Below are 16,012 nucleotides of genomic sequence, written 5' to 3'. Positions count from 1 at the left end.
TGAACAATGGCATATTCAAAAAGAGATGTATCCCGAGATGGGTGACCTCTCGGGAAGTCCCAGTGCTTCACCCCTATGAGCATCACCTCGATCCAATGAGTGCTAAGTGTTCTATTTATTCTCATGAGAGATGGATTCATGTTGAATCACTACTCGTGAAACATAGGTCAATGAGTTTGACTCAAAATCACAGTGTTAAAATCCTGATAGCAATATCATAACGAGATGTATCTCCTCAAACAGTGTATCACGGCAACCAAAGAAATAAATATTGTGACTATACTCAGAACCGAATGATGATTATACTCAGAACCGAATGATGATTAAATTTGAAGACCCGATAAACACCAATTATGTCAAGTATCTGACGTGAGGCAATCCAATCGACAACTCAGTTTTATGTGAGGACAAAAACTGACTAACCTGCTCAATCCATAGCGTTGAGAAATTGATCTGTAGTATACACAGCACATCAGGCAAAATAAAATATAAAATAATAATAATAAAAAACCATCAGTTCTATATCTGTGTACGTTTTCTAAAATTGAGCTACGAAGGTTACGGCAATTATAAACACTAATTAAACTTCACAAGTAAAAAGGATTAAGGAAACATATGACGTGTGTGAAAGATAACATTTCATGTTTGTGTAAATAAATAATGGATGAAACCTAAGACATTTCAATTTAAAAAGTCACACCAGTGGATTATTAACAAAGAAAATTGCCAGAGGAGTGAGAAAATGTGAAGTTGAAGAGCAGAGTATTTGAAATAAGGCAGACGTGGGAGAAGTATAAAGGAATAATAAGGAAACTATATATTTTCATATTCAAATTTCATATATATATAATAATTGTGTGAAATAAAGTAATAGCAGAATAAGGAGGGGTTCAAATATAAATAATAATATATGTGAGCCATTGAAATAATATATAGATAGAAAAAATTATCTATATATATTAAAGGGAAAGGATATAGATCAAATATGAAAGATATAGAATAAAAGGATTTGTGAAGATATGCATATATGTGAAAGAAAGATATTAAAGGTATGTCAAACATTCATCGTCACTTGAGTAAGCAACATCGACGAGGTGGAAAGGAAGTTTGTGTGAAGTGAGTTGGTGCTCACAAAGACAAACAGAGGGAGTTGGTGTTTCCAGTAGGTTAGTGCTTGTGAAGAGTGGGAGGTGGAGCTTCCACTGAGTCGGTGCTCATAAACATAGAGGTCATAGCTTATAGTAGGTCGTAGCCTACAAAACATTGTAAAAGGTCACGTTTATATAAAAAAGTATTTATTTGTCGTGCTTTTCTCCCAATTGGGTTTCCACGTAAATCATTATGTTAATGTGTACATATGCATAATTGTTCATTTCAGCATTTGAAGTTAATTGTTTGAATAAAAGTTTTAAATAAGCAAATTTCTTATTATGTTGATTCACCCCCCACCCCACGCTTGGTATAATCATGTGCTCTTCATCCTCTACTACATCCTTTCCTATTTTCAAAACATAGACTTCATCAAAATAAAATTAGTTCTTCACTTTCAATGATGTCATCACCAGTAACAACATCAGGTGATTTAGCATGAACCACTATATTTGTTGATTCTTTAATTTTACCATTGAGAGCATCATTTGCATGAATTTTATAATTGATTGTGATACACATCTTACCTTTTTACAATAGAAACATTCAGCTTCATTCTTACCATACATTCTCTTTCCCGTATTGTTCTTTATGACTTATCACTTCTTATCATTGTTTTCTTCTCTCCCTCATCCCCTGCTTGTGGGACAAAGCGGCCTTCCAGGGCCACCATCGCCAACCACTCCAGATCTGTGAGACCCTGTTGTTGTTATACTTGTTAGAGACACCCTCCCAACTTTTCTCGGCAGCAGTTTAGGGCACCTGCTCACCCTAGTTTGTACCCTTCGATGCTTAGCTTCTTCTTATCAAGGAAGGACCCTTAGTCCTTTCCCCATTCCTGTGCTCCTTGTTTCTTTTTGTTTCTCTTGTTTTTCCTATTTGCTTATTTCCTTGGCACCATTTGGTGCTCTTGTAGTTAGCGATCTTTTATCTTGTAATCTTTTTAGTCCCATAGACCCTTGTGATCTCTTGTTGGACATTAATAAATTTATCTTATCTTATCTTATCTTTAAGTATAGTGCATTAATGAGTTGACTATTTTCGCTAAAATCATATCATCTAAAGTTTGTAAAAACATTTGACTGAGAGTAAAAATAGCATTGCTATATTTCGAAGGCAAACAATTTAGCAAGATAGCTTTAGCATCATCTTTATCAATTATAACACCAACTTAAGCTAATTGTTTGATTGGAGATCTCAGAGTAATAATGTGCTTAGACATAGTAATTTCATCTGACATTTTAAAACTATATAGCTGCAACTTTAAAGAAAATCTTGCATTTGTTGCTTTTTCTCCAAAGAACTTACTTAGTCCATCCCAAATTTGTTTAGATGAGTTCTCTAAATCAACATGATGTAGTTCTGAATTTGAAAGAGTAAGACCAATAATAGACTCAGCTTTCTCATTTCTGCTTTCCAAATCAATCTTCTTTTTAGCATCTGTGGGTACTATTTCAGTGCCATTAACTATGCCCCACAAAATTTTATTCATTATTTGCATTTGCATTTTCACTTTCCATGTATGAAAATCTTGATCATTATATTTTTCTAGAGGTGTATCCATTTTCATAATTTTTGAAATAAAAATATGAAGATACCTTTTAATGTTGCACAATAATAAAATCTGTAGTAGTGCCAAACTTACATTCTCACAGTAGGAACTTCTTTTGAAATGAGATGGCTCTGATACCAAATTAGAAAAATAGAATAACAGAAACAAAACAAAGAAAGAAAAAACTACCAACTTAATTTTATTAAATAATAGATGCAATTTTATACACTAGCTTGGCCCATCAACATTCCTAAATGACTGCTAATTAGATTGACAACAAATTACTTCATGATTCACAACACACACATAAACTTGACAACTAATTGAAACTTATGGACACCTAACTCAATATATCTACTATTAGATATTGATTCAAAGTAAAACTCTTTGACTCACCTTAACTGAACTTATGTTTCCAACAACTCAAACAAGGTTTGCCACGTGTGCAACATTTATTTATTTACTACTATTAGAACATTAACTTCAACAATCTAATCATCGCCTAGAGATATATTGCACTCAGCAATCACTCAACCACTAATCTCATGGAACTGAAAAAATTATTTTTAAAAAAGGAGGAAATATTAGGGAGGTTATAAAACAAAAAACACATTGATAAGAAAGGGAGAAGGCAACACATAAACAGGAGGAATAAAACATTGATGACAATGAACAAAGAAGCAACAAGGGAAGGAGAATAAGTCAAACAAATCATATATATATATATATATATATATATATATATATATATATATATATAAACCATAAATATCAAATATAAGGTGAAGGAAAGCCAACTCGATCACTAATTCAAGAGGAGAAGGATAGACTGATCAGATAGAACAATAATCAACCATGGAGTCGTCTATAAGATCAATGAAACAGAGGGAATGATATTTACCATGGAATCCACTCTAAGTCACTATTGTAGCATAGGCGCATTGGAATGAAGACTCCTTAGAGATCGCAAAATTTGTTTTTTATAAAGCATACATGATACAAGTAGGATTGGCTATCATCTTCATCAAGCATGACAAAAGTACAAAGTTTGGGAAGAAGAATCTATACCTTTGTGAGTTACCTATGGATGGAATATAAAGAGGAAAATAGAATCAAATGCTAGAATAGGCAATGATCTAAAATGTCAACAACACAATCATCACTCTATACAAATATGAAAACTCATATTCATAATTCAATCTAAAAAATAAGAAATTTAATATAGCTTTGCGTTCTCAAAAGAAGGGACCAAAATGTAAATCTTGATGTTCTATGTTTGACTTGGGTTGTTTGCCCTCTTGTTGGGAACATTAGTGTGTCCCTCTATTTTGTCAGGTGGTTCTCCATAGTTGTTTTAAGATTCTCATTGTTATATCTTTCTTATCCCTTTGTACAAGGGATCGGGAAAACCTATTTTTACTTGATCAAAACAAATAAGGAATTTAAAGGAATCACTTCAAGGTTATCTCTATAAAAGTGACTAACCAAAGGAAAACTTTTCGAAGATTATGCTATCAACAATGAGGAATTGAATTCTTATATGTTCTAGTTCATTAAAAGAAAGAAACTAATGTCATAAAATTATTATTTTCAATAATATTTATAAAGATTAAAATATTTTTTTAGAATATATTGATGTGGAGAAGTTTTTCACAATATGGGATGTAGAGCTAAGAAATAAAGTGGGACATAACATAACAGCACATTATTGTGCACTCAATACATCCGAGACTCTATGGAAGGCTAATTGGAGGAAGTGATGGGGGACTTATTATTATTTTACATATATTGCCCAATGTATGAGGTCGTCAATGGGCCCTTGGTCTACTAGTGAAGTTGAATGGCTCACAAAGAGCCCACCACAGATCAAGTCTTGTTGAGTGCAAGGTTCGAAGACATCATAAGGGATGAAGCTAGCATCGTGCCCCGGGTGAATTTGGCAACGTGGATGCTCCTTAGTCCTTGGCTCTTAGCCAAAGAGGTTGTAGGCATGTGTGGGCCCGTATCAAGTACCTAAAACTTGTTTGTGGATGACCTCTATCAAAAAATGCATGAGGTCAACTGGTAGGCCATTTAGCAAATAATGTTATTGTACAACAAAAGTCTCAATAGATAAGAGTTCCAAATCCACTTATAGGGATCCAAATATGACTAAAACTAAGCCATTGAATTAGGAAGATAATCATGATTTGTTCCCAATAAGATCATATTATCTTTGCAACACAGAGAAGAGGGAAGGCGAAGAGATAGGAGAGATGACATAGTTTGCCGTGGGGTAGATTGATAATTAACTTTTTAGAGATAAAATCATATGATCTTTCAATCTTGAAGTGATGATGTAGGTGGTACAAGAGGGCCTATGTAACGGGGGAAGATAGATGATGATATGGGAGAGGGACCAGTAGTCATGAGGGCTAATGTTGTCAACATTTAGTTGTTGCATTGTATATCGCAAGAGCATCATTTTTTTTAATGTAAAATAGACATTTAACTACTTACAACTAAGGTTTGAAGCTCCAATAGCACACTACTTAGTAAAATAGCACACTACTTAGTAAAATTATTTTTTGTTGTCAAATTAACACATTATTATATAAAATACTACTTATATCCAACACAAAGTGACCAATTAATTGAACACTAAAATTGTTTAACAATCCCACATTTCATATGACAATATGAAACACTCATTAATATTCACCTTTTATATTTGTAATAAGACAAATTGTTAATATGAATTACTCCATACATAAGAAATGCTACCCCAATAATTGGACACATAAGAACAGCATTTGAACACTAAGATATCAATATTTATTTAAGTAAATATCTTAATTTATTAAGTAGACATATTATTTTTTTGGTGCCATATAATAGATAGCTATGATACTTTATTTGAGACCAAAAAAAAATTATTTCACTTGACCATGAATTTATTAAATTTATTTTTACTATAATATTTATAAATTCTTATGTGTTGAATATTGGTCTATTTTTATCAACATTTGAATTTCTTTTGATTTACATATGGATTATTTAAATACAATTCATAATAAAAAAAGTGTGTAAAGTGATCCACTGTTGAACCTGCTCAACTACAAGTCGCTTTCCCCTAACATGCTGTAAACTAAAATCTGTAGGGGCCACCTGTGGGAAGATAACACAGCCGTAACAAAACCTTCAATTACTTATCGGAATCCAATTCAAAACGATGGAGGAAGTAAAATAAGGAAAAATGGAAAGCAAAGTTTTTTAATCATTTTTCTTCAATTTTTCAACCAGTCATTTCAAAAAAAAAAAACAGTCCTCCGCATTTATGACGCCTTTGTGATAAAATTGCTTCCCCTCTTCCTTTAGATTTGCAATCCCCTCGTTTTAGAAAGTGAGGTGTTGCTTCATTCCTTCGAAATTAAAAGTTCTTTTAAGGTAGCGTGGTGACCCTCTTCTCTTTGTATTTTAGTTTTCTATAACCGCAACTTCATTGAAATATTTGGATCTTGTCCGAATCTTGTAATCGTTTCTTTCAAATGTAGGATCTATTTAATTTCATGCTATAACCTGAAATTTGTCAGAGATTATGAGCCTTTAACTCATCCCCAGAAAGAAGCAGTTCCTTTATACATAGAAATTGGTTAACCGCATAAACTCATTAAATGTTCCCCGAAAAAGCGAAAAGAACCAAAAAACATATCAACTATGTTCTCATCTAAATATCTCATCAACTGTAATGCAACACTGAATGACAGCCCAGCAAAACTAATCGGACCAGTAAACAGTACAGCCCATCTGATAATAAGATAATCCCAAACATCAACCAAATGGATTTCCAACTACGCCAACAGTTTTTCACCAACAGAATTGTCTATAGGAATTGCAATTATCTGCCTTCCACGTCCATCATGATAGAAGATCATGCCTCTGCTCTTTTTCACCCCCATTAATTTGGGGTTAGACAGAGAATTTTTTCTTTTAAAGTCACAGAGTAGCATTCTGCATCCTTGTGCAAGTCATCTTTGCGATGCAATTTTCCGAATATGAAAAGAAACAATGAGAAATAAAGTCTCTTCCAAAGCGAAGTTGAATTTTACGTTTCTACCTCAATATCTGTGCTGCTGTTTAGTCTGGCCACCATAGCGCAGGTATGTCTTATCTACTTTAAGGATGTGATCACTGCAGACAGGAATCATTAACATGCCAAGCATTGTTTTGCACATCCAGTTTCTGTTGTCGAGGACATAATATCTCAGAGAGTAGCATAATGCTTCGTTCATATAAGACACTGTTTCCAACTTGAAAAACTCGGATAGGAACCCTGTGGCGTCAGAATATATATGCACACCAGACCACAAATACGGTTCCTATAGCATACCACTGAACAGCAATCTATCTAAGGTAGATTCACAGAAATTTTTGCTTTGATAATGTTAATAATTATAAGGAAATATAATGAATAAACTAACCAAATAAGTTTATATCTCATCATATCAAACCTTTCTATAATCCACAAAACTTCCATGAAGGATGACAATAAAATATAATCAGTCATTTAGAAATAAATATGTAATATTATGTCCCTGACCTCAATAAAGCAAATGTATCTTTACCAAAATTGAACAGCTATTCATCTAATTGGTTTGCCTCGGCAGACAAATGTACCCACCCCCAATCCTAGCAACCGTTCCAGCCAGTTTCATAATCTACTGGCTTACATAATCTTGAGTCTTATCATTGTTCGTAAAGATTACAGTTACAGAAGCTGAAGTATAGAGACTTTCCTCAAAATTTATCGTAGGGTACGCCATAATGTTAGCATCTTAACCGCTGGAATCTGTTTAACACATATGCTATCTGTATTCCTCTGGTAAGCGGAACCCTGAGATAACTTTTTTGTCAGCAAACATATAACCTGTCTTTGGCATAACATGCCAGTGCATTGTCAAATTGAACTCTTTGCCACGTAGATTGCTCCCCTGTAAACAACAATTGCAAAACACAATTAATTACAAGATTCATAAAAAGAAAAGAAAGCAGCTGATCAGCAAAATGATTCAATCAATTGCATGCAGAGAAACAAGTATTCAGTAGATTCTTCTGTTCAAAATAGGTTCTCACTATACACATTGTGGATATCCAATACACATCAAGAATTCAAATTAGACAGAAATAAGTGGTGGATATACCCAGCCTACGAATTCAAAAGCAGAAATATCTTTCTGTGGGGCAAGATGTTTGTATTACACAACACCCAGCCTGCTCATGATTAGTGCCTCTCATTAAGAATAGATTACATTTCAATGAACCCTGCCTTTCATTGATTGTCTATTCATTGCAAATGCTATATGGTGAACAGATAATTAACAACGGCAACAACAAAAGAAAGCATTCCAAAAGCAAACCTGATCCACGAAGGCATATTTATTTGTTGTATGAATCCAGAACTTAGCATTCTCCTTTAAGGGTATGATCCCATCCCATAGTGAAACCTGTTTTAATCATATTCACAAAGTTTAGGTAAATATATTTTAGAGAAGTTTTCCCAAGGTGGCTTCTTTAACTTCAAAAAAGTTCACTTGCAAATACGAAAAAAACTATGTCAATAGTAATTGCCAACAAAGTAACTTCCAGATCATATAAATAGAATTTAGTTATTCATGTAACTGCCAACATCAGAAAGTAACTTCTATCGATTCATATGAAACATCACTTGATAAACATCCACCTAGGGGTGTATGATTTATACTTACTGATTACTCAAGAATAGAGGATCATATAGTTCATAGGCTTTATTAGAGCATGAGTTGTAGCATTTCATCTCATTTTAATAACCTGACACAGCCTGTTTGTCATGAAGACCTTCGAATAATTAACATGGAAATATACATTACAATTTGGTTTCTCTATCCTAAAAGATGCATTCAAACAAGAAAAGTAAAGATTAGTACACAGCAATTCAAGCAGGTACACTATGGGAGCTACATGGATGAGTAGTTTTTGCACACCCAAACATACAGACATGATTTTCCTTTTCTGTAGTAAAGCTTATTGATTGTTGGCCAATTTTGTCGGACCTGTAATACAATATTCCCTGTCCCAATCCTGAGATATATAATGGAGCCGTAATGCAATGATAAGAATGTATACAAGGCCACGACCCAAAAATAGTGACAGCTATTGATCTATATCAATAAGGTCCTGTAAGCAAACAAATAAATAAATGTATGGCTAAAACCTAGTATATGGCAAGGGAATGCACACCCTTCAGCTTTGAGTTGGAGACAGCTATTTATTTTTATTTTAAAAAGGCCCTTAAAAGACTTTTCTTACATTGCAGCCTCTACAAATTTCTATCAGAAAATGTTGTAGGCATAGAAAAACATTGTCTTGAACTATTGTAAAACAGAGCAACCTTGGTGAGTTCCTTGACGGTGTGTAATTTTTGACTTGTGAGGATCACTTGTAAGCTGTAAACCATAGCCCAGAAGGTTTCTGAGCATATTGCGATTCAGATAATTGATGCGTATAATCAAGGTATGAAATAAAGGTTATCATGCTATTGAAAACCTATGCAACTATACATATAGTTTCAACTTCATGAAAAGGTGATTGTAATGAGAGAGAATGCTCGGATATTATATTAAATCAATAGTATACTTAGCAGTTTAAAATATATAATGGTTAGGATCATAGCTGCAAAGATAAACAGCTACATGCAAAACTCATGAGTGACTGCAAGCCAAAAAACCCAACGGGTTTTTTATAACTTATGGTGATTGAATTAGAAAAACTCATGATTTTATCTAAAGTGATCGACTATTGCCTGGCACAGATCCCTTGTTGAGATGTAACACCGTATCCAGTAACTAGTGTGGAGGTTAAGGAGGTGAAAGAAATCCTCTGCAACATATGACCAAAGAAAAGCAGGATAAAAATAGAATAGCGAAGGCAATTTGCAATCTGCAGCTGAATTTTTAGTTCTACCAGGCCACAAGGATATATGTAAGGCTCTTCTTCCGTTGGGCCAAAGATACAAGGATTAGGAATGATGTGCAGCCACAATTCTAGCACTTTTGACCCTTGTAACACACTCAATGTGTAACCCTTCATTGGAAGGTACTATATGGAATGGCAAGTTGCAACATAAGGCAAACTTGGCATGTGCACGATTTCGGTACTTCAACATTACATTTAATGTTTGCTTCAAGTATTTATTGAAAATGGTTGGTCATAGTAGGTAAGAGGTTCAAGGTTGTTGCTAACATTGTCATTGATGTCAAAGATTGGCATTAGTGTCGTCAAACATTGGTGCTGTCCAAAAATGTTGCAAATGGTTTGTCTCTGATAATTTGAAATATTGTCATTGATGTCAATGAGCATAATGAATGGGCAATTTAAGTTAAAATATCTCTAGATTGGCCTCTAGAAGCTCTATTATATGGTGTTTATGGTTTAAGCTAGCTTGGTAAAGTTTTCATTTTGCCCTAAAGTCAAAACCCCAAGCTTGTTAAGTCCTTAGCTACTCTTGTAGTTGCTTTGCTTTGGCCTGTGTTCAATAGCTTAAATGTACCTTAAACCTTTTAGTGTGCTTACCAAAGTCACCCTCCTAGCCTTACCATTTGAACCAGTTGAATTTAATTTCCTAAGTACGGTGAGGCTTTTCTGGTGTGGTCCTCACTATCATTTATTTCGACACCAAATGTCACATTTTCATTTGTAGAGCACTCGAAAAGCTTTACACAAGTTGTATTTTGATGGACCACCTCCATGTCACACTATTGCACCAATGTGACAAGCATCATAATAGCATGTTAGCCAACTATAATCTTGTCAAGATTGTCAATGTCTCAAGGCCACACAATTGTGCCACTTGTTCTCTTGTCAATGCAAGATCGTAGACTTTTGGAGCTCAGTAGGAATCATCTATCCAACATTTTTGCTATGTTTAGTTGTGCATTAGTGCAAAGGTACAACGGTCAACTTTTGTCAAAAGAGCACTATTGCGGTTAATTGTCAAGTATCAAGGTTACATAGGACCAAGAAAGGGATGGAACCCTAGTGATGTGATATGATGCCACATGAGATGATGTTACATAGAAACTTAATTTGAGGCACAAGAGATCAATTGACGACCTAAGTCTTGGTCATGATGCAACACTTGATTGACAAATGGTCATCAAACCAACTTGGACATAATGTTAGACCAACTCAAATTTTTAATGTCGCTTGCTTTGTGAGCCATGACCAATGAAATCTATGTTTGACTACTTCTAATAGGCCAATGACTACTCAACGTGTTAGTGTTAGTTTTGTGGCCACCTCAACCTGCAAGATGAAACACCTAGCATCCCAAGATGAAATAACAAGGATCTAACCCTCTCTTGAACAAGGAATCTTTAGTAGTACTGCTAAATTGTGATCTTGTGTGATGAATTAAAGCAAGCCTCAAGCTTACAACTTGTAATCGCAACTTTGGTGTTGGAAATAACTCAATTTTGGTGATGCAATTTGTTGGTATCCACATGGGAACTTACACTATTCATTCAATAGGATATCAACTTTTCTTTGCAAATGATTTGGCAATGCAAGTGTTTGATACTAATTCTCACAAGATTCTAAAATAAAGTGCAAAAGGTTAAGGGTTTAGAAATCCTATTCTAATCCTAGAATGCAAGAGATAGTGAATGTCTTTATGAATTGTATTAGGCTTAGCTTTTTCATCAACTTTCACTAAGCTAGTGCAATCTTCTAAGATAAACAAAAAATGTTCAAATCATTACTAACCACAACACCATCAATAGGTTGCATAACAATGAACACGTATCAGTTGAAGTTAAGCTTTTATTAAAATTTCAATTGACCGCACAAAGCAATTTGGAATCAGCATCATTCAAGATTTCTGTCACCCAACTAAAGTACTTAAAGAAAATTCTAAATTACGTTTAAAAAATCATAGAAGCACCCAAATACTTCATAATTTTCACAACATCACCCAACTTCAACGATTCATTTCAATTTTGGCGGCATCAAAGAGACAATTCTCCAAAAAACACACTTCACAAATGAGAGCGGGAGGATTTCTACAGTAGTTTCCATACGATGTAAGTGTTGGAAATATAAGAGGAGTAACTGAGAGGGGAGGGGTGAATCAGTTACCACTAAAACAATTCCAAATCCCTTAGATGTAAAATCTAGCCTCTTAATTAACTCAAATCCTTGCATAGCTCGGTTAGAACTAGATATGCACTGTAACTTGGTTAACAAAGCAATCTTGAGATATTAATGTGTATTAACCTTTAGTAACTTAGTTGCAGAAAGATAAAGCAATAAGCAAATAACATGAACACAAGAAACACCAAGATTTAATGTGGAAACCCAATTTGGGAAAACCACCAATGCAACTAGTTAAAACTTTTCATTCTTTTGAAGTGAGCCCTATTAGGAGCCAACCCCGTTAAAGGTTACAAAACACCCTGTTAGGTGTGACCCTGTTAAAGGATTTGAATCACCTTGTTAAGACACTTAATCTAGAAATGCCACTTTGTTAGAGGATTTACAAAATGACTGTTAAGTCAACTCTGTTAAGAGATTTCTTCACTGCTACAATTGTTAAAGAGTAACAATGATTGATGTGATTAATGAAGCAACTGATTTGAAGATTCCGTTCGCTCTTCTAGCTTATCCTCTGGATCCTCCCTGATCAAAATAATCTTTGCAGCGCTTTGGATGTTCTGCTCTTTATTAAATATCCTTCTTTATTCGCATCTTATCTTCTTCCACACCTTCCATTATTCAATCCACAACTTGACCTTTTGTATATATCAAACCCAATGTCAAGTCGACTTGAATACCTTTACAAATAAACAATTAACACCCACTAAGTCAGCTTGCATAAACCAAATAATAAACAAAATTGGTGTTGTAGGTCAACTAATACTGAAACTAGGTCCCTCAGTTACCACTAAGTTCCACGGTAATTGACCTAACTCAGCTTACACTGAACCCCTTTGGTAACCGACCTGACTCGGTTAACACGTGAATCCTTCAATGACCGACCTAGCTCGATTTACACTTGATCACTAAACTTGGCTTTTTTTGAACTATTGCTCAATTGATACTAGAGTCTTCTAAGCTCAATTACTACTAGCAGTGCTCTGTTAGAGTGTAACAATTGTTTAACATCAATGACAATATACAATTGAATAATTGTTATCAATAGTAAGGCCCAAATTGATTTAAAATCAATGGCCAAGATCATCCCAAAATCGAGCTTCGTTACAAATCATTAAAAACAATGTAGCAACAATGAAATAATCTCCATGAAGTTGATTTTGAAGAAAAAGAACCGAAAGGAAAATTAGATGATGCCTAGTCATCCAACGAATCATTTTCTAGAATGTGCATGTCTTGTTCTCTCTTATACCATATTTAACGAATAGAAACATCACCCATTCAAGTTCCCTTGAAACAAATGAGATACATAAAAAATGTATTATCCACCTTTTTGTAACCCTGCAAATCAATCCTATGTATTTGATATTTCTTGCCAACATATAAACCACTAGGAACTCATGGAGAAGGCCGTTGTTCTTTCCAAGTTTCTCTATTGATGTCTAAGTTATCAATTTATATCTTTGCCCAATTATCATTACTGATCCAATTAATACCTCCACTATGAAGTACAACATCCATGTTTCAAATATTGTTCCTCAAGAAGCTCTCATGATCTTGTTCAATACAAATATCATGTCGTTAGGTTCTTTGATATTTGTAATTGTGAGTGTTTTAAGTAGCTTGGAATGATGTCACCTCAATTCAAGAACCCATTCATTGTTGATGAGGGTTATACATGTATCCGATCTCTTTTCAAACATAGCTTGAGCTTCTTCTTTACTTTTTAGTCTACAACCCTTGATAGTTGGGGATTCCAAATGATTCCTTTATTGTATCTTCGATGAGGAATGTTAAGTATCATCCCCTGAGGTGTCTTGATCGTCCTTGATTGAGGATTGTAGTGTCTTGCACATTAAACATTTAAATTTGTTGCATTGTAATGATGTTGGAAATATTGTTACATAATATATCCCATTCTTCATCATGTTGGCTGCCAACGGTGAACACGTTTGATTTCGGGTTACATACATCATTTGCTTGACCTTTCATGTTTCGGTGTTTGGAATTGGTATCTCCAACTTTCTCCATTTAGAAGACATCTAAGACTCAAAATAGTATCCTTTGAGCATCTTCTTCATTTTAGCTTTCCTAGCAGCCATCCCAGTCTTTGGTCCAGACCTGATCCTATGACATTAATGTATGACCACACCTCAAGGTAAAACTAAAACTTAGAAGCTCAAACTAACACTCAATTGCCAAAATACTAAAAGTCAGCACAAATGAAAAGCAAAAAGAGTCCCCATTTGCAATGGTGTGATGTACGAAAAGATCACAACACAAATAGCAAATCCTCAAAGCTTTGTGCATTGATCCATTCAAGTATGATTGATGCACACAGCTTCATTAATTTTTCCTGCAAACATCTTTGATCAATGGCTAACATTTACTTGTCCTTAGGGTGCTTGGACACCAGTCTACAAGTAGGCTCCATCAAGGTTTCTTAGGACACATATTCATACCCATCATGGGACTTCTCCCTCAAGGTTTCTGTGATACATGTCCTTGCCCCATCTTGGGATTCCCCTACCTTGTGTGGTTTTACTCTGCCTGTCCATAACAAAACCAGCCTATTCTCTTTTGGGTATAAGTGATTAAGGAATGGGCAAGACATGCGCCAACTATAAATGGATTATATTTAATAATGAATATGTATGCATAAACAAAAAAACAACATTACATACCTGATATGAATCTGCAAATAATTTTCTGATTTCATGACTATAAAATACAGTCATGACTATAAACTACAGTACATATAGTGGACCATATATCCGTCCTTTACTCTTAAAAGTACTCACATGTAATATTATATAAATTAATATTGGTCTATAGCCGTATTACAGCATACCAGTTTGCTGCTACCATAACTTGCTGACAGATAAATAGGAACTGATTCTTGTCATGATCCAACAAATCTTATCTGTAATTCCTCTTTCCATTCCTCAATCCATGATGGAGAGTGCCCTCTTATATCTTAAGGACCGTGAGACACAAGGCCAATAATCATGACTTATTAGTGTCTCCTTTCCTGAGGCATGCCATAGTTAATAGTTGCAAGAAATTAATAATCATACCCTTCCATCAAGAATGGTCTTTAACTAGTCATCACTGCTTGCTATTCTTCCTTTTCCTTAAATCATATGTTCATAGCAACCATTACTCGCTGCTTGTGATCAAATAGTTTACACCCCTTCGACAATCGCTATTGACATAATGATATCAATCATCTTGTAAAAACCATCTATTTGTCACTTGAAGGAAGCACCGCCTCTTTGACCCTCAATATAGTTTCCTTGACCATGTCCTAAAGTTACTCTGACTGAATGATAGTAACCAACAATATTGCCATAGTCTATTTTGTATCAAACGTCAACCTCATGTAACAGATATTTCAACTATTAGCAGCCCGCCTCAGTACTTCCTAGGCCAGAAAATGGCATCGACTCTGTCCATATTGATTTTGACTTCCTGATCTTTCTGCAGATAGATAATCTTGTAATTAAATTATATATTATTTTTTTTTAAATTATTCTCTCTATTTATTTTAATATTATTATTTATTATAAGATACTATTTCAGAAAGGGAACGTTATAATTAAATTGGACAGACCAGAACTAATTAAAGCAAAGCCATGTTCATCATTTGTTCATACAAGAACTTTTTGAAGGTGAATTATTTGCACCGAAGAGGCTGGTGTCTCTAGTCAAAGAAATTGGCGCCTCTTGCTGAGTTAGTGCTCACTTGGAAATAGGTTGGTGCTTGCAAATTGTAAGTTGTGATTCCAATGGGTTGGTACCTGAAAACATTGTATGAACATTTTGTTTCAATCAGTGAGGCTGAACTAGGACAATAGATCTAAGTAGACATTTTGCCACAGTTTCTCCCAAAAGGGTTTCCACATAAATCTGTTGTTCTCCCTTGTGTGGATGTGTAATTGTAGTCAATTGAACTCGTGGCTGTTAAGTTGATTATTAATTTAAGTTGATGAATCGTGGAACTTTTCCAGGCAATTTCTGGTACGAAACATACCAGAATGAGATCCTCAAACAATTCCCGTGGGTACACATCTGGGATTTGTGTCTTTAAATGCCAAAATGTTTACTGATTCTAGTTTCATCTTTTAGATAATTTTAAGACCTTGA

The 16,012-nt window shown here is 34.5% G+C and overlaps 1 protein-coding gene across 1 annotated transcript in view; it reads right to left on the bottom strand.

The window, feature by feature from the left end:
- Positions 1 to 7,223: 7,223 nt before the first annotated feature.
- Positions 7,224 to 16,012, bottom strand: part of LOC149532904 (Signal peptidase subunit) — a 33,189-nt gene continuing 24,400 nt past the window's right edge. The window contains exons 5-6 of the mRNA XM_089807834.1: positions 8,098 to 8,184; positions 7,224 to 7,671 (exon numbers count right to left, since the gene is read on the bottom strand). Coding sequence (XP_089663960.1) covers positions 7,546 to 7,671; positions 8,098 to 8,184 — 213 coding nt within the window. The 3' untranslated portion in view covers positions 7,224 to 7,545. The remainder of the gene's footprint in view (positions 7,672 to 8,097; positions 8,185 to 16,012) is intronic.

This window comes from Cupressus sempervirens, chromosome 10, assembly GCF_028749045.1.
Source record: "Cupressus sempervirens isolate cs-2001-9-10 chromosome 10, ASM2874904v1, whole genome shotgun sequence".
Lineage (NCBI taxonomy): Eukaryota > Viridiplantae > Streptophyta > Pinopsida > Cupressales > Cupressaceae > Cupressus > Cupressus sempervirens.
This window is presented reverse-complemented; position numbering and strand designations above follow the sequence as displayed.